The 21,694-nt window shown below is 38.1% G+C and overlaps 1 protein-coding gene across 8 annotated transcripts in view; it reads right to left on the reverse strand.

The window, feature by feature from the left end:
* LOC109040750 (syntaxin-1A) overlaps nucleotides 1-21,694 on the reverse strand; it is a 114,875-nt gene that overhangs the window by 17,377 nt on the left and 75,804 nt on the right. For 6 of the 8 annotated variants that reach the window (XR_011899903.1, XM_019056783.2, XM_072300638.1 and 3 more), the window contains exons 4-8: nucleotides 13,059-13,133; nucleotides 11,812-11,994; nucleotides 10,742-10,815; nucleotides 9,990-10,127; nucleotides 8,069-8,179 (exon numbers count right to left, since the gene is read on the reverse strand). Coding sequence is in view for 7 of the 8 variants with exons in the window: in XM_019056783.2 (XP_018912328.1) it covers nucleotides 8,069-8,179; nucleotides 9,990-10,127; nucleotides 10,742-10,815; nucleotides 11,812-11,994; nucleotides 13,059-13,133 (581 nt within the window). In the remaining variant the exon portion in view is untranslated. Of the gene's footprint in view, nucleotides 1-6,924; nucleotides 7,036-8,068; nucleotides 8,180-9,989; nucleotides 10,128-10,741; nucleotides 10,816-11,811; nucleotides 11,995-13,058; nucleotides 13,134-21,694 lie in introns of all 8 variants that reach the window. The other 2 variants (XM_072300634.1, XM_072300636.1) reach the window with 1 other exon arrangement.

Below are 21,694 nucleotides of genomic sequence, written 5' to 3' on the forward strand. Positions count from 1 at the left end.
CATACAATAGACAAAATGAAGTCAATGCAAAATAATGAAATTGAGGCAAACTGAAATGAGACGAATAAAAGGGGTGTCCTAGTTTGGGACATGGAAAGACTGGGTGTTACATTTGCAAGGATTGCTAAGTTAAATCGTGGAAAGGATGAAAGGTAGAACAATTTTTACTGCACTTAGTTTAAATTATGAGAAAATGTTTAAAGTAGTTGTATCAATGACAGAATCAAGTTTTGGGCAATATTTCATGTGCTTAGAATATACTTGTATGCATATAGTTACGAATCAATATTTTTATTGCTTGAAAAATTAAGTAATTTCTTCCAAATCCTTGAAATAAGAGGAGGTTCGTATTTAAATGAAGGATAGGTTTGCACAGAATAGGCAGGACAGTGAGAATGTATCTGCTGTCCCTGATAGTATGATTTTCATGAAATTGCATAAGATATGGACCGCAGAGCATAATAGTTCTTGCACTTTCCCCAGATGGTGAGAGTAGTTTGAGAAGATTCTGTTTTTGAACTTTCACCATTATTTTAGGAGAGTTCTAATAGTTGGGCATATTAAATGGGCCTGTTGCAAACTTTTGCTAGAGCAGAATGAAGAGTTGTTTCCTATAGATAATGCCTCAAAAATCACGATGAGCGCATCGGCAAAGTCTGAAATGCACTCATAACTTCACAATCTGCGTAAGAAATTTGCGTTATTTTGAGCTTCCCGCTTCAAAAACGATACTACTGCACAGGTGAACATTTTGTTAGAGGAGTCGCTTCATTGTCGGCAATATTCATCATGGCCGACGCTTGCGCAGTTCCTCGCGTAATTCGAGGAGAGTTCAAGGTCAATTAAGGCGGGCGAGGAAAATATGAACGTAAACACGCCGATTGTTATATGGTTTAATCCTGTTCAAGTGTTATCTCGTCCCATCACACGTGTTTTGGCGGACTGGCGTCGGCCATGATGAGTATTGTCGCCAATGGAACGACTCCTCTAACAAAATGTTCACCTGTACCGTAGTATCGTTTTCGAAGCGGGAAGCTCAAAATAACGCAAATTTCTTACGCAGATTGTGAAGTTATGAGTGCATTTCAGACTTTGCCGATGCGCTCATCGTGATTTTTGAGGCATTATCTGTAGGAAACAACTCTTAGTTTTGCTCTAGCAAAAGTTTGCAACAGGCCCATTAAGGGAGAAGAGTTCTGTAAATACTCATGCTCTTAAAAATGGGAAATTTTAACGAAAAATGGCTTGAAATCAAGACTCAAATCTTGATCTAGTCATGATACAGCTACCGAGAATAATCGTAATCCTGAAGGATTGTTCAGTGCTAAAACTATCAATACTATGAACACTGATTGATCAGTTTTGAGAGGAATATATAGTGATTGAATGTGATAAAAACAATAAAAAAGACTGCACAAATTAATTTCTCTTAGTTACAGCAGCTGCCTTAACAGTAAAGAAAAGAGAAAAAGGTTTGCTGCTCACTTCTTCGAGATAACATTAATTAAAATCCTTCTTTCCTCAAAGAGCTAAACAATAAATTTTAGAACCTTCGTCAATAGTGTTATGAAATATCAATGTTCCAACACAAAACTGCAATTGACAATAATTTTAGGCCGCCAAGTTGTTTTATTGCTGTGAAAGCCAAAGGTTTATATTTTGAACATCTGACTCAGCTTTTTTAGTCAAGTTTTTTTCTGCTGAGGGACAAGTTTTATTTTAGCTACTAGCTTCGATTATATTTTGGAAATCTTGTTTTTCAACACTCAGCAGACTTTCTGCAATGTCAAGAGTTGAGAGCTAGAATATATAATTTTTGCCGCAAAAATTAAGGAATAACATTGAGGTAAATAGCAGCCATATTCATACATAATGATGTATGAATATAGGACACTTTTCATTTTTACTGAAAACTTTTCAAAGGCCTGGGTGGTGAGAAAGCAGTCTACAGCTTTGAATATTAAAACTTACACAAATCTTGAAAGGAAATAAACTGAAACAATGTGCAAGTACTTTTTATTGCTTTTATACAGTTGTGAGTTGAAGTTTTATTTTAAACTGAGTATCAGTACAAAACCAAACAATATTTTATTGCCTGCTGAAAAAATGTGAGCTACTAAACTGACCAAAAATTAACGATAAACTTCAGAGCAAAGGTTCTGTCTTCTGAATTTGTTTTTTGAATTCTTCCTGCTATAATATTGACTAAGATTTCCGTACTTTCCGACTGAAGGAGGAAGCCATTTTTTCAAGGCCATTTACTATCTGACAAAAGTAACTTTCAAAGAATTAATGCATGGGTATGAATGGCAAAAAAAGTATTTAAATTTCAAATCCCCCACACATATGTAACCGCTCAATTCAAGGTACTCAACGGTTTAAATGATTTTCCTCCTTTTAGTTAATTCAAGCTCAGTTTAAAATATTTTTCCAGCATTTTGATCATTGCAATAAAACGTTTTGAAAAAAAAACAAAACAAAAAACAACAGCTGAAGACGCAATTGATTTTTAGATTAAGTTGGTAAATGCATGCACAGAGAAACCAAAAGTCAGCAAATAACTCATAGAATTTTGAAGATGCAATACAAAATGGGGGGAAAAGCAAATAAACTCAGAATTAAATACAAGGACGAGACGTAAATGGAAAAGAAAAGCTAACACAGAAACGAAGCAAAAAAGGCACATTTACATTGAAAACCCTATCTTTAGGCTTTATAGTGGTCCATGCATTTTCCAAGTGTGGTAAAATGTTTTTTACATGAAAAATATGTGATTTCAAGATGTTTCCCTGACATATACATGAGAATTTAAATGAAGTATATTACACATGTAAAAATGGCCGTAAACTTGAAGGTTTATTGAAACAGCGGACAATGCGATGACAAAGGCGTTAGAGGTAAAAGGGTAATCTTGAGGTAATTAGTTGACGATACATGTACCTTGTACCTTTGTGAGGGGCTCAGTTATACTTCTTCCCCCAAAAGAGGGGAGAGAAGAATTTTTCAGAGGTAAGTTGCATGTGTCATATTGACTTAGTTGCTTGTTTGCTATGACTGAGGGATTTAAGGTCTCTTTCAAAGTCTAATAATTTCCGGAATTCACAATTGTACTTACATGACATCAGTTAAAAAGATCTAGATATTCAAACATGTTCTGAAGGAGGAACCTTTAGGCTCATATTCAGGGTAGAGATTCTAAAGATTCTCCAATGCCTTTCAAGCACATGGTAATCATCTGAAGTTATGATAGATGCTGGAATTTACAGCATTGGTTAGGATTAATGGACTGAACAAATAAAGAAGTTTTGCACAATGTAATGGTTGCACACACCTCCAGCAACCCAATTTTATCTTAAATTCGTATCAACTCATGATGTACTTACATATAAGTCATACCACATGGCACCAAAAAGAAAAAAAACTGTCAATTTTTTTAAAATTTTGTTGTTTGAATAGTGTTGTTTAAAAAAGGTTACTAAACGTTTTCATTTTTTATCTATATTAGTTCACACTTGTAAAAATGGGCATTTTCTTACATGTCTCAAACCTTCAAGATTCACATGGTCTTGGAAAAATACAGAGCTACACACATAGGAAAAAAAGAGAAGAAAGTAGGTAACTATACACTAGCTTAACAACTGATAGGTATCATTCACATGCTAAGAATGTAGAAGCTGTAGAAATACTGACCACCTATAGTTGAACCGATTAAAAGATTCAAGTCTTTCCTTGTTCAACTGAAGAGATCTGATGTATGATAAACATCAAAAACAGCAATTAATACAGATTTAGAGAGTTATAGTTCCATTCACAAAAAAGAGAGGTTTGAAAACACTTCTTTTTAAAAAATATACAAACATCAAGTAAGTACCTGCATAAAAACAAGCTGTAGGAACTAATTGAAGTACAAAATTAATCTACTCCTCTGCCCTATCTCATTCCTCTTACGATTGAATAATTGAAAAAAAAATTAGTGATTGAAACATGTACAGTTTAATCACGTTAAACCACTTGTAAAACAATATGTCAGTTTCATCAGAAAAGATTGTCATTGGCATAGATGTTCTTTGAAATTATGGTCGAAAAGAAAATAACTCTCACTTTTTCATGCCTGTGTTAACAAATTTTAAACAAGAAACTTTAATTTATTCTTTGATTGGAAACGCATTCATTTGAGCAGTGATTGTTATTGAAAATTAAAAAAAAAAAAACGTTGAGGGTAGAAGAAAGGGTAGAGGTGGTTTGCGCTCGCTATCTCATTGTTATCCATGTAAGCGGAAAATCCATGATCAGAAAGAGCACCATCTCACGTTCAAAATTTGGATTGGTGCCTCAAACGTTTTAGAAGAACCATGCTTTACTCAGAGGTATATTTGAGGAAATGGTGCCTTGAACCCAATGGAGAACAATAGGGAGCTGAAATCACAGCTGATTCTCTTATCTGGTTTTTCTTTATGCGACCTCACTTGAACTGCATAATCAAAGTTTACTTTTTTGTTATGAGGACAGTTATGAATTAACAGAGGAGAAAATTGTTAATGTTTCATACGGGTTCCTTTTTCACTTTTGCTCCATAGGAAGAGGAGGGAGGTAGCTTCTATTGAAGATGGAATGACTCAAGAGACACTAAGCCCTGGGATAAAGCTAACAATTTATAAAACAAAAAAAAACACACATTCCAGAGGTCTGGTTGTCTGATTTACATCCACAGTTTTAAGTATGACAGAATTAAACACAAGTGAGGAATTTTACTTTTATAAATAGATGATTAATCAGCAGAAAGCATTCAGCTTCAAGGTCTTTTTCTTTTAGACACATAACCCTTAATAAGGGCAGCTTCTTTGGCAACACTAACACGTAGCATTGCAACCATAAAGAAACACTCACATTTTGAATTCAAACCCTCTGCATTACTGAGCTCCTTCACATTCTTGAGGTTCACTCTCTGAGTGTCAACTCACTACTTTAGAACTGAATGCTTTCCATTGTTCTAATATCCTTTTTTAGGAGTCAAACATCTAATCCTTGCAGTAAACAAGTTGGAGTAATCCAATCTTTTTATTTAGTACACAAATTATCTACTTATGCATTAGTGCAAATATCATACATTTACATTAAACAGATTAGAAGAACAAAAAGAAAGTCACACAGAGTAGAAATATAGGAAGAGTAGAGAGTGACTGATATTCAAACAATGATTTCTAAAATAGTATTTACGCATTCCAAATGAGCACTTTTTTTTGGATGAGTTTTGAATTTTTGTGGGGCTTCATTAAAAATGTCATTGTTTGAGAGTTCCTGGCGTTGCAGAAAAATTCAAGATAACTTGGAATTGACAGAGTGATGGAATAGTCATGGCATTATTTTTTCTCTCTTAAAGTGTACATGAGATAATGTACCATGTAATTTGCTTGATGCAGTAAAGCAATGAAAAAGAGACTGTATTAAGAGTAATTTTTTTTACATATTTTAGGTAAAAGGATAGAAAGAATTTGGTTCAAGTCTCTCACGAGAAAGAGAATCCAAAACAAATAAACTACTGAGAAAGAGGGGAAGAGAAGCTGAGACAGAAGTTGATAAAAATGTGTTTGAACTGTATATATACAAGATGAGTAAAATATTACACCTGGGAGCCACATTTTAAAACTCATTCTAATTCAGTAATTGGTAATGGATGGAGAAAGGATGGAAAAGTAACTTCAATTTGTTTTTTACTGAACCAGTCATAAATGCTTCTTGTAATAATTGACTGTGGTGCATTGTGCACACACACCGAATTTCTAAGTCGGTAAATTGTGTGATTTCTTTACTTTACAGTTAACGCAATCATTGCTATATCTGATTGAAATCACAATACATTATTGACACAGTTACGGAGCTTGGTTATAAAATGTTTCCTACGAAGTGCTCTCTCTCAATAGCAGTCTTCTACATAACAGATAAATGCACTGGCCCCTTCCCCTACTAGGTAAATGTATTTTCCCTTCTGTATACTGGATCTTTCTCCTTGACGGATGAATCCTCTAGTCTCTTGAGAACTGCTGCAGAGAGAGAATACTGCATTCCACTATAGCACTTGAATTATCCTTCAATTGACCAGAATGAACTCTGAAAAGCTCATTGAGCTGAGAATTGGAAGAGCTTTTTGTGTGATGTGTAGTTTAGACATAAACACTTCCAGAATAAGACAAAGTGGAAAAAGGAACATGTCATTCAGATAATAAGCTATCTCTATTTTTACACATTTTGCGGGGGAGCAAAAACTCTATTGAAGAATATAAACCAACCATTCAATAAAAGTTTGAAAGGAAATAAGTTGTTTACCTCTGAAAGATGGCCTGGAGTGAGAGCAAGTAAGGCTCGATATTTGGGTAGATACTGCCCATACCAAATAAGTTTACACACATTAAAAGTGCAACAGGAGATCAGCTGTCTTTAAGTTCAGCATTGAAAGTAAATTTAAGAATCAAGATATGTAGTGAATCTTCTGTCACACTCTAGAGGTAAGAAAACTTCTTTGGTGTAGACTCAAAGAGTGAGGACGTTGATAATGGAGATTTTTTTCTTTTGAAATACTCTTGTTTGCTCAAATCCAATGTTCAAATTCGAGGAGATGAAATAGATTCAAAACTCAAACTAAAATGACTATTCAAACAAACTTCTTTTCTATTTTTTGGCAAAATATTTTCGTACACATGAAGAATAACCTTCCACTAATATTGCAATTTGTGAAAAAGTTGAAAGATGCGTTGCGTTCAAAAAGACATGTTAAAATGAGGGGGGGGGGGAGAATTTGAATAAAAGAGATTCTTTGACATTACTCGGTATTGCAGACAGAATTTGATACTGGGAGAATTAATTGTAAGTAAGGCTGTGAAGTCTGAGCGGGCGTAGAAACAACTATAGAAGGAAAAAACTACATACCTTCCTTGCTTTATTATGGTAGTCTTCAGCATTATGAAGTTCCAATCTTCCGGCTCCTACTTGATCTTTGGTTTGACTAACATGGAATTCTATTCTATCAACTAATTCACCCTAGAAGTGGGAGTTAGGCATGGCAAACGGATGGAGAAGAGGAGATGAACATGTAGATTGGTGGAAAGCAAAACACACGAGAGGAGAGACAATGACGTGTCCAGCCAGTCAGTTGCAAGATCGAGAAGAAGGACGTAGAATGGTGGTAGAGGTAAACGTAGCGTCAGTTTAGTAGAAGACAGAGAGCAATAGGAAGCAGTACAGTTAAACATAGCAATGACATCAATCACACAGGTGACCAGTTAACATCAAGAGATGACGATAATAATTAGGTACAATAATTTAGTTAAAAGGCAACAACGAAGAACAGCACAACAATGATTTTTAAATTCAAATTAATTGAAGTCGAAAAATTAATTTTTGAAGACGTAGGTTGAAGAAAAAGAGAGATATTCAATAAAACCCCGGAGTTAAAAAACGAAACGATGAAAAACGTAAACAAAGAGAGAAAAAATATTGATGATGAACGACATGGTTAGATACACAATGAATTAATCAAGGAATAATAGAGAGAAATGACATTGATTCACACCCAACACACACAACACATACAGACAGACAGAAATATAAAATGGAAAATAAAAACAGGAGAAGAATTGTTAATATTAGGAATAATATAAAGATTAAAGGGTAGTAGGAGGAAATTATCAGGCAAAAAAATGATACAAGAAAGTGAAAAATGAAATATGATTAAGAGGAAAATTGAAAAAGGATTAACGTAATTTTGTAGGTGGAAAAAAAAGGAAATCGTAAATAAAACAGAGGAAGCATGGACAAGGATTCAGAAATTGGATCATAAGGAGAAATGAGGATGGAAATTAATCAAAACGGATGAAGGTTTGGGGTGGAAAAAAGAGAAATAAATAAAATAAAAATTAAAAACAAAAACATAATTGATGGAACTGTAAATAAAAAATAAAAAGTCAAAAATAAAATCAAAACATAAAGGCTAACAAAAAACCGGAAGATCTAGGACATCTTGCAGACACTCAGAACAGATCACTCTAAAAGTACGTAAAGGTTTGTGGCTTACCCGCCGCGCTTTACTCTGATATTTTAATGCTTTCTTAGTATCTTGTGTTGCAGTTTGAACATAATCGACCGCATGTTCTACATGATATTCGATACGGTCAATCATTTCTCCCTTTCATTTGTAAATAAAGCACATTTGAATTAATAAATATACATACAAATGGATTACATTATATCCTTAAAGAGTGATATTGATTTCATAATATGTAACACATCACAGGGAGTATTTTTGCTAAAATGAAATACGTGCAAATGGTTAAATCAAAAGGAACGAAGCAGCATTAAATCCTACATACATCTTTTTGATTTAATTCATTTGCACATAGTTCCCTTTGGCATTAACACGACCAGTTACGGTTATTCATAATAGGTGTATTTTTTGAGTCTGAAAAAATTCAGATGTTTTAGATTTTGTGGAGTAGCTTTGATAAACAAAGAAAATAGCTTGAATTTTGAAGATGAAGAGCGAAAATTTAATGCCTTTCCAGTAGACACAATTCCTTCTTCAAGACCTCATCCTTGAAGGAACATGGAAATGCTTAGCATCCTTTACCTTAAACGTTGTCTCATTATTATCGATTCTCTGTATTTGAGGCTTACATAAACGATTGATTAAAGTTTCGCTAAACTTGTACAAGCAGTTTGCGCAAGTCATATATTTTCCACTGAGTCTTGAGCTAAATTTTTGCAAAATTTGATGAATTTGTTTACGTAAACCTTTTGAATGTATTCTTGAAAGTCATTAGTGTTTTGAGATTTATGTACATTTTTGACAAAAGCTTGGAAATCATTTTGTCAAAGAATCTGACAGGTTGGTTATAGAGCCAATTCATTGCAATCATAGGCATCATTTCATTAGTATCAATCCACAATCCAAGGAGAGCGTCTTTTAATTTCAGAGTACGATTTAAATCATAGTTCCTGAAACTTTTGCTTGTCCTCAGAATGAAAAGAAGCTTTTGATGAATTGTGGTAGATACTGATGAGGAAGGCAAAACTTCGTGATGAATTGGTTTAAAACGGCCTGCTCAGTTCTTTGACAAGGGATTTTGCAAGTTTGTGCCAATGCCTTAAAATACTTAGCTCATGACAATAACGTTCAAAAGTAAATTTAAAAAGTAAAACAAAACAATATTATTTTCCTTGCAATAAACCTTTTTAAGTGCATACACAAACTTAAAAGAATTTTCAGACTTTTTCAAAGTAATTTTAAGGTGCTTTGATCTTTAGGTGAGAACGATGATGGCGGCGTAGGAAAAATGCTCTTCTGAGCTTGCCTAGGGTCTAATAAAATATTAAAATAATGCCAAGAACATACTAAATCCCATGGTTTAATTGCTTACTTTCTTTCTAGCATTAATGATTAGCGAGGAAAGTTGAAGGAGACCTTATTTTCTGTACGACCTTTGTAACTGACACATTTTTCTCAAAGTTGATAAAATAGGTCAAAAAAATACACTCATATATGAATAAAGGCATGTATTTCAACGAGGCACCAAATATCAGAGATTGCAATCAAATTATCTGAAAGACCAGCTGGTTATTTATTCCCTTTTTTGAAATTAATATCTTATGGGAATTGAAAAGTCGACCAAATTCACTCACTGTAAAACTTTGTTTAGGAATGTACAGAAAATGAAAAGATTCATACTCTCTTATAAAAAATAATTCAAATACAGCAAAGGTAGGCCTCTGTTCAACAAATGTTTTTGCAAATTCTTTGCTTTTAACGCGTAGTGAGCTCTTATGTATGATGGGAGAGGCAATATAGTGAGCTTTTGGATTAAGGACCTCTCCAAGAAGGGTTTAGGCTTTTTAAGCACATACTCCAAAAAATGTCTATATTTCCAACTGTCAAAAGTATGGTTCCCTCAATAATATCTTTTGATGTAGAAATATTGCGCTTTTCTGTGTTTTCTTACCTGGTTTTCAACAAGCATAGCCATATCCATAAACATGTCATGCAACTCTCGTATAGAATTTTCTAATTTTATAATATCCGCATGTCTTGCTTCAATATCTGCTAGAGTTTGTTTTGCCTGCTGTGTTTCCATTATTATCTGAAAAACATAAAATTAGAATGGACTTTTACACCAAAATAGATGAAATTTATGATACGCATGAGAATATTTATAACCTAATGCATATTCCCTTTGTATTTCCTTGTGGGTGCAATGAAAAACAATAAAATTCGCAAGGAGTCATGGTTTCGAGAAGTGGACTATTAAGTTCCAAGTTTCCATTAAGGCACTCACATATTGAGAGAAATAATTTTACAGAGGTAGATGCTAAAAAATTGTCTTCACATTGACTCATAACAAAGTAAAAAGATTGTCCACTCTGATTTACTGTCAAAATAATTTCTGAATGTTGAAGAAGGAGGGACAGAGAATCCTATACATAAGTGAAATATTTGCAATGATGAAGTCCGTTGGAAGAAAACAATTACTTTTTGCTCAGCTTCCACTTAAGATTTAAATGTTCCATTAAAAATATGTGATCAAAAGGCTTGAACAGCTCTCAAAAAGATAGGTTAAAATAGGAATTTGTCCATTTATTTCAAATGAAGGAGGACACGCTTAATATTTTATGGGATAAATTATTCGATTTTAAGCAGGGTTTTGGAGTGTTGGGGTGTTGGGGTGTTTTTATAACGAGAAATTGTATTCCTCACCCCTTGAGTGAACACAGCAGAATTTCCTTGTTCTAACATTTCTTCTAATTCCTCATTTGTCGTTGTTCTTCCAGCTATATGAAACAAAGGTGAAGAAGAGACGTGATCAGTATTATATTATGTCTATTAGCTATGCTTATATATGTGGAATTTTTTACGCAATCCACGCTTTCAAAATCGCTTAAGAATTATTTAAGAAAAAGAGATAGTAAATCATTTGCACAGAAGGTGACTTTCTCTGTTAATCTCTAGACATAAATTCAGAAAAATTGAAAGGAAGTTTCGAGCAAAGTGCAGAGTAAGTGAGGAATTACTAAATATTTTTCTGCAGCAAGATGAGTACTTTGCCCTTTTATTTCAGATCATAAGAGAAAAAACAACAGGAAGGAATGAAAAAAATTACTTTCTAAAATTGGCTCACAGCACAAGATTTGCCTCACTTTTGTTGGTGTCTACAGACAGCAGATGGGGCATTTTTTTCGCCTGCATAAGTTATTCAAGGATAATGTTACTATCATCGTACAAAAGATAATCCCACCCAAATCAACGGTGGCACTTAAGATGAAATTAGAGGGTGCAATTTGTGGAACGACCACTGTTCAGTTTGGCAGGGGTGCGTGGCAATAAGGTGTCATCAGAGTGTCCAAGCGCACTATGAAAGCCACTTTTTGAAATACATAAAGGATAAATGTCTATAATCTTGTATGCTGTACTTTTATTTAAATTCAATTATTATTTTGATTCTCACTGCTGCAAATGTAGAAAGATGAAGTGGGTCTGATACCTGCTTTTTGGAGTTAACAAACAAGATTTTAGTATTATCAAATATTTTCAAGTCATGGATTCAATGTAAACATTTATTTTGTTTCTTTCTCTAGTAGAATTTTTATCAAATATAGTGTCTCATGCTTTGTCTTCTGGTCAAATCCATAAGTTAACTTACATTAACAAACTTACTCATATGAGGCTATGCATGCCAAAATGAGTTTAAAATATTGATGAAAATAGCTTTAAAAAATGGAAAAAAATATTACTGAAACCCAATTCAATGTAAATGTAACTCAACTTACTGATTTCTAATTGCCTTTGTATTCTTCCTTTGCACCTTTCACGATAATCGGTTTGTGTTCGGTTATATTCAGTCATGACTTCAACAAACTTTCTTGATAACGTGGAGTGTTGGGTTTTGCGTATCCTTAAATCTGCAGACGATTTATTTGTATGTTCTTCTTGCTCTATATTCTGTTCAATCACTGAAAATATAAACAAGAAGGAAATTTGACCTCAATATATTTGAAAGAAGGCATAATTATTGATAGATCCTACATCAAAGGTAAATACAAAAAATGTATAACGGCAGGGGCAGTAATGACCTAGTTTAATTGCCATGTGAGTACTCGTAAAGCGCTGCTGTGACAAGAGGAACCCCTGACTAGGTAGTCATTAAGGTTTTCTTTGCAATTAGGCATGATAGTCATTGCTGCGCAGGCACAGAAACTCAAAACGCCTTCAATATTTTGAATATGCAGCAAGGACATCCGTCGAGCAAGAATAGTTGTATCCAGACTTTCACGCCTATGCTGCCGTTCTGGGGAAGAACGCCGTGCTGCATGAGCCTTCGAGCGTTGAAAAATTTCCTTACATAAAATACGAGTTTTCTGGGAGACTTGGGAATATTGTCCAATTTTTCGTAGTTTTTGTAAAATTTAAAAATTTTATCGGGGGAAATTCAGCGACAATTGAATTCTCATGTGGCATCTCTCCTTAGTACAGCCGCATATCCGTCAAATATTTTGCATGGGAGTTGCGAAATTATGATGTCTGGAATTCTTGAATAGTCAAATTCCACGATTTGTTTGAGAAAATTTTCGACAGGAATTGGGCATTTTCTTTTCCTATTTCACAGATTTTTAGAGAAAAAACTAAATTTTTCTGCAAAGTTTCAAGCAAAATCATTATTAATTAATTATTAATCTCTAAAAAATCGTGTAGCACCTCATCGACGTGAACCACCTAATTTGAGAGCAAAAGAGCCTCGAACGTGAGTGGGAAAAATTCCTGGTATTTCAACACCGATCCCTTACTATTTCCCAAATTTTCTTGGAATTTGTTCATTCCCTGATGAATTCCGTTTTCTCGGTTATTTGAGGCCCTGGACATAAGTTGTAAAACATAGAACTTCTGCTGCAACTTTGAAGGGGAATGATAGGGTGAGCTCGAGAATTTGATGACGCAGTCATAGTAGCCTTTAAATAAGTTAGGGTAATATACATAAACGCTTCGCTGCAAGTTGAGAGTAATTGAACTTTTTGCATACCTTTTAATTTGGCACGAACTTTGTTGGCAGTTTTTTTAATGTCGGCCATGAGGTCCTCCAGCTCCTGCTTGACCTCTGTAAAATAAAGCAAGGCAAAAAAATTAGTAAAATGTAAAACAAAAACAAACGAATCATTACAGTATAGTCCAGCAGTTGTTGAAACAAAAACGACCTTTGTGACCGAACACATACCTTTTCGTTTAAACGATTCCGAATACATGTCTCGCGGTACACTTCCGTCAGAACAGACTTTTCCGTCACGTTCAAAGGGTTGATAGAGGAGCAGGAATTGGACCGAGTTCATCAGAAAGAAACCAACCCACATCAGGTTTAAACTGGGAAAAAGAGGTTTGAAGTTTCATTTCTGCATAAGGCTAAATGTAAAAAGTACACTTCAACCCCTCTTTTCCCAAACTAATATTTTTTTTTCGACTTTCAGTTTTTGGCAGAAGAAAATATACGGCTAGCGGAATTCGAACATTCTTAACTCAGTTTTTCGAAAATGTGGGTTGGTTCTTTCCTGAAAAATTCGGTCCAATTAAAGGGCGCAAGATAAAATGGATTACATTTTGCAATGAGGAACCACTATTTCTGGCCCATTTTAGAAACAACATACATGCCATTGGTTACCCTATGCATATTATGTGCTTTTATGGATGAGCCGGAGATAGAGGTTCCTTACTGCAAAATGTAATCCAGATGTGTTTGGTGGCGAAGAGCTGCTGCTTGATGAACGGCAAAAGAAAAGACACTGACGCCTCAAGGAAAAACACCGTAAGAACAGTCAAGTGTTGCCAGATTCCCCCGGTTAAATATTCCTTTTTGAAAAAGGTTGTCAGTTTGTGTTGTCAATATCCAAGAGTGATTCATTATTGCAATTGTCAAAAGCCGTCGTTTGTTAAGCACGTATTTTACTTAGTTTTTGGATAAATTTACTCATTTCTTCAGAGGAACGCTCATTTATGAACATTCTCGGGTATGTAGGTTTGAGATTAGAATCTGAAAATTCGCAGTGACATTTTTTGTGTTAGAAGGTCAGCTAACTCTAAGAGCTCCATATTTTGACTTGTGCATGGGCTCCCTATACAGATACTCTAGCTTTAACCTTGGACTAACCGGTACAAAGATACTCTAGGTTTAACCTTAGAACACCCTGAATACAACAGATACTCTAGGTTTAACCTTGGATTACCCTGTATATGTCGTCTCTGCTCATCATGATTGAGGTGAAAGAGGGCTGAGCCCGGATTCTGACTCAGCATCAGTTCGGGACTCGATGGCGGATTTGAGGCATCTTGAGGCGAAGGGGGCCAAGTCCGTTTTGCTGATGAGCCCCAGATTACGTCAGAATACTAGCCCTGAGGGGCTCAACAACAAAATGAACTTAGATCCATTTCCTTCAAGACGCCTCATTTCGTCGCCTTTCTGACGTAAGGGTGTATCTCGATTTCCACTTGAGCTCTGTAGTCTATGTAAGGCAATGCTTTTCAAGGCTCACTGAGAAATTAAGATTCGCCCTTAGAAAGATGGACGATTCGAGGATAGCAGACAATGGCGGGAAGCATAAGGGGAGTTCGGAAGGAGCCGAATGCTAAGTTAAAGGACGAGGACGAGGCGAACTTGTTGCTGTACGGAGAAGAAAAGTCAATCAAGGAGCGGTCTGCCCGGGTGTATAAACGGTGGGGCTGGCTGAATTTGGGGGCGGTGGGGGACCGTCGGGGAGGAGGGGGGGGGCATTGGCGAGAATCCAACGTATGCGCGGGGCCGGGTCCGGGGCGGCGGCCGGAATGCAGCGCGGGCGGTATGCACGAGGTGGCAGGCGCTGGATGCAGGGTGCACGGCGCAGAGTGCAGCGTCGGATATCGATGTCAGTCGGAGCGCCGAGCGTCGCGTCGGACGGACGCGTCGACTCCGGGGGCCACTAGCGCCTCGCGTGCCACTCCGCCGCCTTAGGAGCAAAAACAACCTATCAGCATTCCCATATTGCCAAAACTCCACCGCGACGAAATATACTCCATTGCCAGGGGAGTTATGGATGCATATTATTAAAACCCCGCAAAATCCTCGAATTGAACAGGATTGCCACACAATTTGGAAAACGAAATTCCCTGACATTTCCCTGATTTCCCTAACACATTTTGGTGAAATTCCCTGACGATTGCAGATATGCCAGATGGTAAAACGACATAATTAGAAATAGTTTTCAGGCAAAATTTGTCGTTCGGAATGTCAAACTCATTCTAAAAAGCAAATAAAGGTGACTTGATAATTTTTCCTGGACATTTTCGTCATTTTCTCCAACATTTCCCAGTTTCCCCAGTATTCCCTGACAACCCTGACTGAAACCAGTGGCGTGGCGTGCTTTGCGATAAATCGATTGTTATGCCATTTAAACCTGAGGAAATTGATCCATAAACACGGTGTTCGCAGCGAACACCTTCATAATCGATTCCTTACCATAGGTTTAAATGGCATAACAATCGATATACCGCAATTCACGCCACGCTACTGATTGAAACGTGAGTAGAATCCTCTGTAAAATTCCTCAAAATTTCTAAAAAAACCCTTTTTATCGCGGAAATTTGGCAACGCCTGAATGCTCATACGCCGTTGTTCCTGAGCGCGGGAGCAAGCACTCGCGTTGCGCCAAGCTGAGCACGGTCGTGAGTAAGACGGGAAGGGTTGGTGGGGGGACGAGAGGCGGCCGGGGGGGGGTCGAAAGGGAGGGGGGGCGGTGGTGCGCTACGATAGAGAACGAACCTTGACCAAGGCAGTCGGCCTCGGCACTACACCCCCGCCCCCGCCCCGGACACCCCCGCGAATGAGAACTGAAGGTGCCGCGCATCAACCTAACCTATATTCGGAAAATAAGGTCTTTTGACCCCTTGTTCCCTGAGCCCGGATCCGATCCCTGAAACCCGATTTCCGAGGAGGCGCACAGTGCGGCACTCTTATGGACGATGCGGAAAAAAATCGGTAAAAGACACGTAACTTTAAATAATGAAGATAGTAGTACCGACATAGAAAACCCTTTGGCACTATCAAAGTAAAACACTCGAGGAATAAGAAAATGTTATACCTCAGGTTTTTTTTGCGTATTTTTCAAGAAAAGTTCATTCGAAGTTGGCAACCTCGAATTAGCCCTGTGTTAACAATATAAAACCAACGTGAAACGCCCAAATTTTAACTTCAAATATCTCTGATAGTCGCAAAAAGTCGCAAGATCTTTTTGGGAGGATTGAAGTTGGATATCTGAGGATTAAGGAAATGTCAACCACCCAGAGCATTTTGCGTTTCAACCGAGAAATCTCCATTTGAAGTTGACGTCTTTTCCCCGTGTATTTCTTACGGACCAGTGATTCCCGACCTATTTCCTGTTTCCTACCCACATTTAAGGTAGTGTTGAGCGGTAATTTGAAAATGAACCATCATAGTGAGTCAGAAATATCTTTAAGGTGAATCCAGGCTTGGAACTTCGCGATTTGGCCACCACGTCGCGCTGCTCAGAATAGCCGCATATATTCGCCAAATTAATAAAAACCGTCACACTATTTCAAGATTGGAGATCCAGGGGTTATGGCAACATACTTGAGGAACACTCAGTAAAAAAGTCTTCTCAAAATCCCCAAAAATAAAGTCTTAACTACGGCGGAAAGTCATTCCCATTGCGGCAATGGGAGAGAGAGAGACAGAACATGAGGGATTCCGTTGCGCGCTCGGCCGCTGCCTCTGAACTGAAAGTTTCAGCCGTACTTTCTCTGCGCTTGTAATTCTAATTGCCAATATTTTTGTCTCAAAAAATCAAGCAAAAATTAATCTATATCTTGTGGATCTGCTTTTTGTAATTCGAGGAATATTATTTCAGTAATCGTCGAAGGAAAGTGAAATTCTCAGTGGTGACTGGTGGCGCTATCTCTAATCTTGAATTATCCCTAATCGAACCCTGGATTCACCTTAAGATAACAAGTTCCGAAAAAAATATTCAGATGTCGAGTTGTGAATTTTTGACTTTCGTCCGCAGAGGGCCGCACTGTGAGGCGGACCGGGGCCGGAGCGCCGACCGCAGCAACGGGTGCTCTCCGCCGCCGACACCCATCGCCGATATTGCCTTCGATTATCCACTCAAACCGTTGCAGCTCCGCGTACATTTTTCATTCCTTTTGAATGTTCCCCGTCTGCCCGCGGATTTTTTCCACCATTTATCTGCGGGCTCCTCCGGTGTTCGTGGCAATTTTTCACGGCGGTCGGGCTCCTCGGTGAATCTGCTGGCGGGTCGGGAGCATCTCCGGGCGCGTCGGATTAATTGTATTCCAGATCCGCAGCTCAAAGTCTCCGTCCCCCCTCCCGACCGCTGATAAATATTAACGGTGCTTTTTAGAGAAGGCGTGGAAAGATGCTTCCAGGAGCTCGTCTCTGGCTCCGACGGGACGATCACGCGGAGATACGTACCGCACTGGACTGTGATCCAAAGTGCAACCACAATTGAATCAGTGAGAACGAAAACACACCAACTTGGTAACTCGGAAAAACTCAATTTTTATTCAAGACAGTCGATTTTCATAAAGGTCATTGAAGTTAGCGCATCTGATTTGACTTGGACCTTCAAAGTGTTCTTAAGTACTCTTCTTTTGACACTAAAAATCTTATTCTGAGACTAACCTCTTTACCCACTGTGCAGTAGGGTGTGTGTGTGTGTGTGTGTGTCTTGATAATTTTCATTTTTTCGAGTTGGTGTGTTTTCGTTCTCACTGATTCAATTGCGACGAGTCACCTTTACAAGTCATTGAATTTCGCTCTATTATTAGCTTTGGAGGACAAGATTTAGACTCTGAAGATTGCTGCATGAGTAAACTCATTTTCATACTCCCTGCCAGGTATGACAAAGCCGCTCCCCCCCCCCAAAAAAAAAAAAAAAAAAAAAAATTGCAAGAGTTGTTAACGATTGGTTGACGCGAAACGACATTTGAAGAGTGGAAATCCAAAACCCGGTAGGCGCCTTCAGGTGTTGTTTGACTTTTGCACCATGTGCCTCATACTGAAAAATTACTGAATGGCGGCTTCTACGTAGCTGCCTGTGACGAAGACAATTCAATAAATATACATACTCAATGGTATTTATTAAATTCTTCATGTAGGTAACTGAGCTTCCAAACTAAACTGAACAACAGAAGCAGCTCATTTCCAGGAATCGAGGATAGGATTCTTAGAACCGGTAGTAAAGTTACGTGAATCGGACGATAATCCAGGATTGCGCGAAAGGTCTAAGAAAATGTATGACGATTGCGCAAAAAAAGCACAAGGATTAAGCGAATAGATACCTCTACATCTTCTACAGGAATGCACGAATTTAAAATGAAGTTAATTTGAGGTAGAAGTTTGGCAAAACAGAAAACAGTTGGAAAATGAACGCATTTTTATGTTAACGCTAATTTAGATTAGTTTGTTCACAAGTCATCGATGTCTTATCTTCTAATGATAAATGAAGTGAAAAGATTGAATAAGGATTGTGGGTATGAAGAACTTTCCTAAATTTTCTCCGAAAAAATATTTAATCCGGAGAAACGAGGCAACGTTGAAATGCTCATAGATTATTCTAACGCGAGTTCTAATAGTTGTGCCAAACACAGAGCGACCAGCGTTGAATGTATATTAGCGCCTGCAGGACTTCAGAAATACTCCACGCATTGTGCCAAACAGTGCGGTCGGCGTGACGCCCATATTAGCGCCTACAAGACTGCATGAATATACTTCTCGCATTGCGTCTATCGTAGTGCAGTCGGTCAGTTGGCGTGAAACGCATATTCGCGCCTACAAGACTGTAAAAATGCGTGGGACAATTATTGGCTTTTTGCTCCAGTTGAATTCGCAGAAACTTTTCAGAAAAACTGCATGTAGCTTTATAGAGACATTTATTGAAAATAAAACATGAAAGTGGTGCATAACGTTGCAATCAGGGATAAATATACGCTTTCTTTCGGGTGCACCCGTCGGGTTTGGAATCAATCCACACAGACCCTGAAATCCCTACAAACTGTATTTAAAGTTCTTCTTCGTCAAGCAGGGTGTCTACTAAAAAAGGCTGGCCAAAAATCAGTACTTTTACGGTACTTTTTCAGTACATTCCCAAGAAATTCAGTACCTCTTCAACAGAAAAATTCAGTACTTTTTCAGTGCCTTCATTCGACGGAATTCTAAAAATTTCAGAAATTGAATTTCTCGCTCAAAGTGCGACAAAAATAACAAAAATTCCGGACCTCCTTGCAGAATTCCCACACTTTTTCATTGCTTCCGGACCGCACGTGACAAATCAGTACTATTTCTGGACTTTCCGAAACTTCCGGAATTGTAGACACCCTGGTCAAGCGATGATAGAACTGGGCCGGAAATTCCTCGGAGGAAATTCAACGGGGTTCATCTTGACTCAAATTGAAATTTTCCTCATCACAGTTGGGGAACGGAATGAAAATTGCGATAGGGCAGGAGAGACTCCATGAGCATACGAATAAGGCACTCGATATTTCCATAGAACCTGGGTTGCGTGACGGCTAAGAAAGATACGATCAAAGTGCCGACAAGCGCTCGTTGCTTGCGATCTGCACCGGGGGCGGGGGGGGGGGGGGGGGCATTGTGTTGAGGGGTGAGAGATGGGGTAAGAGTTGAACGCGAAAGGGTGGACGCGTGGACTACGAACGTCGATTGCGCTCAACCGCGCCCCCCGCCCGGCCTCCGGCGGTGCCCACGGCACCGGAAAGATTTCGCCTACCTGCAGCAGTGCAGCTACTTATGCCGCGAGCCTCTCGCCCTCCCAATCAATGCCTTTGACTCTAACTTATGATTTGCATGACTAATACCGATACCCACACTTCAGCTTCGGCGATGAATTAGACTCAAACCGGCACCGGAATGGGATCCCGCAATGGATGGCTAGACAAAGGGAGGGGAAGAAGGGGCAGAGGGAAGGGCAGAGGGAGGTGGGAGAGGGAGGGAGAGATAATGCTTCGTTGTGAGATTCGCGGGTCGAGAAACTCTTGATATTCCCAATCGAGGTAGGAGTGAAGAGATATTAAACTGTGCTCGAATCCGTTGAGAGATATTTCTATTGGAACCAAGAGAAACTTCCATTGAATATTCCCACCAAAAATTTGCACTTTTTTTTAACCCTCTGTGGCATGAATTAAGTTGGATCTCAGATTCTGGGACACTAATTGCATTTTGTAGCTTGCATAAAAAACATAGGGTACGAAATGGTTTTTTTTTTTTTTTTTTTTTTTTTTTTTTTTTTTTTTTTTTTCAAAATTTTCAATTTTTGGGTATCAGTTATTCAAAAAAAGAAAAACTATTGAAAATTTGAAAAATCATGCCACAGGGGGAAGATTCCATTTTTCATACCCCAAAAATATGTTATTATAAATTCGTAATGCTATGCCATTGAGGGTTAAAGAGTCATAAAGAGGTGTTCGATTGTTTTAGGAAGAATCCTGGTTGATTTACGTGGAATTTTTTTAAAAACGGCCGTTGAAAAGAAGAGGTAGGGGTTGTTGAATGATACAAGCATTTCCATTAATTGAAGAAGAACCCCAATAAATTAGGTTACTAACCTAAATGTTGCAGTGCTACCACAATTAATTGGAATTGACCGTGACAACCAACAATTTGGGGTGGTCCCAAAATTTCAGTGGATAACCTCTAACACTTTTCTAAACCGTGGACTGAAATTCTTTCGCGGCAATTATTAAAAGGAAGCTCATTTTGATTCAGGCATTTTTCTAAGGGTGACTTGCTGAAGTGCGAGGGACACTTTAAGGAATGGGGCTGCGAGCATTAGGGAATTTGGAACCGGACCTGATGTGGAATCAACTTGAAATCCGGTTGGAACCGATTTGGAGCCAGTATGGAACCTGGTCCGGGTTCCATCGAAGCCATGGCCTAGGTTCCGGCTTGAATCCATTGAAACACTCCGAATGTTGGGGTTCGGGTTCAGTTCGCATTCCTGTCCGAGAATCCACGCCTGACCTTTAGGGCTGACAGCCAACCGATAATGTTTCATACAATCTGTTCATCACACTGAAAAATGGTACGGATCTGTGAACCGGGCGAATAAACTGATGAGTGAATCGCGTTCCTGTTTGAGTGCCCACTCTTGAGCGACAGACAGGATCCGGAAGTTTCCGTTTTGAAGACCGGAACTTCCAGTCCAGGAGCTAGGAGACAGAGTGATCTGTCATGGCTGCGCGTCCGGTTCAGAGGTTCTGAGCGTTTTCCTTCGATGCAGAAAATACCAAGTTTTCGGTCGGACAAAATTCCTTCCCAAACTGCTCACCCCACAACATTCATCACAAAAACATAAGTGTTACTTCTCATGAGATACTGTTGAATCCCTAGAAAGCTGCTGCCTTAGTAGGCAAAGACTGTTTCTAGGATTTTCTTTCTCTGGTAGACACGAAAAATTTTAATACTAATTCAACGTACACGAAAATTGCATGCAAAAAAACGAGAAATTCGAAAGCGTTCCGCGTAAAAACAAACAAATTAAATGCGGCGAGGGATTAGTTAGCGGATTGGGAAACATAAATTCGACTTTTTTCTTTTTTTTGCGATTTTCGGGCATTCAGGTAAGCGCATAGGCAATAGCATCT

This window comes from Bemisia tabaci, chromosome 5 (genome assembly GCF_918797505.1).
Source record: "Bemisia tabaci chromosome 5, PGI_BMITA_v3".
Classification (NCBI taxonomy): Eukaryota; Metazoa; Arthropoda; class Insecta; order Hemiptera; family Aleyrodidae; genus Bemisia; species Bemisia tabaci.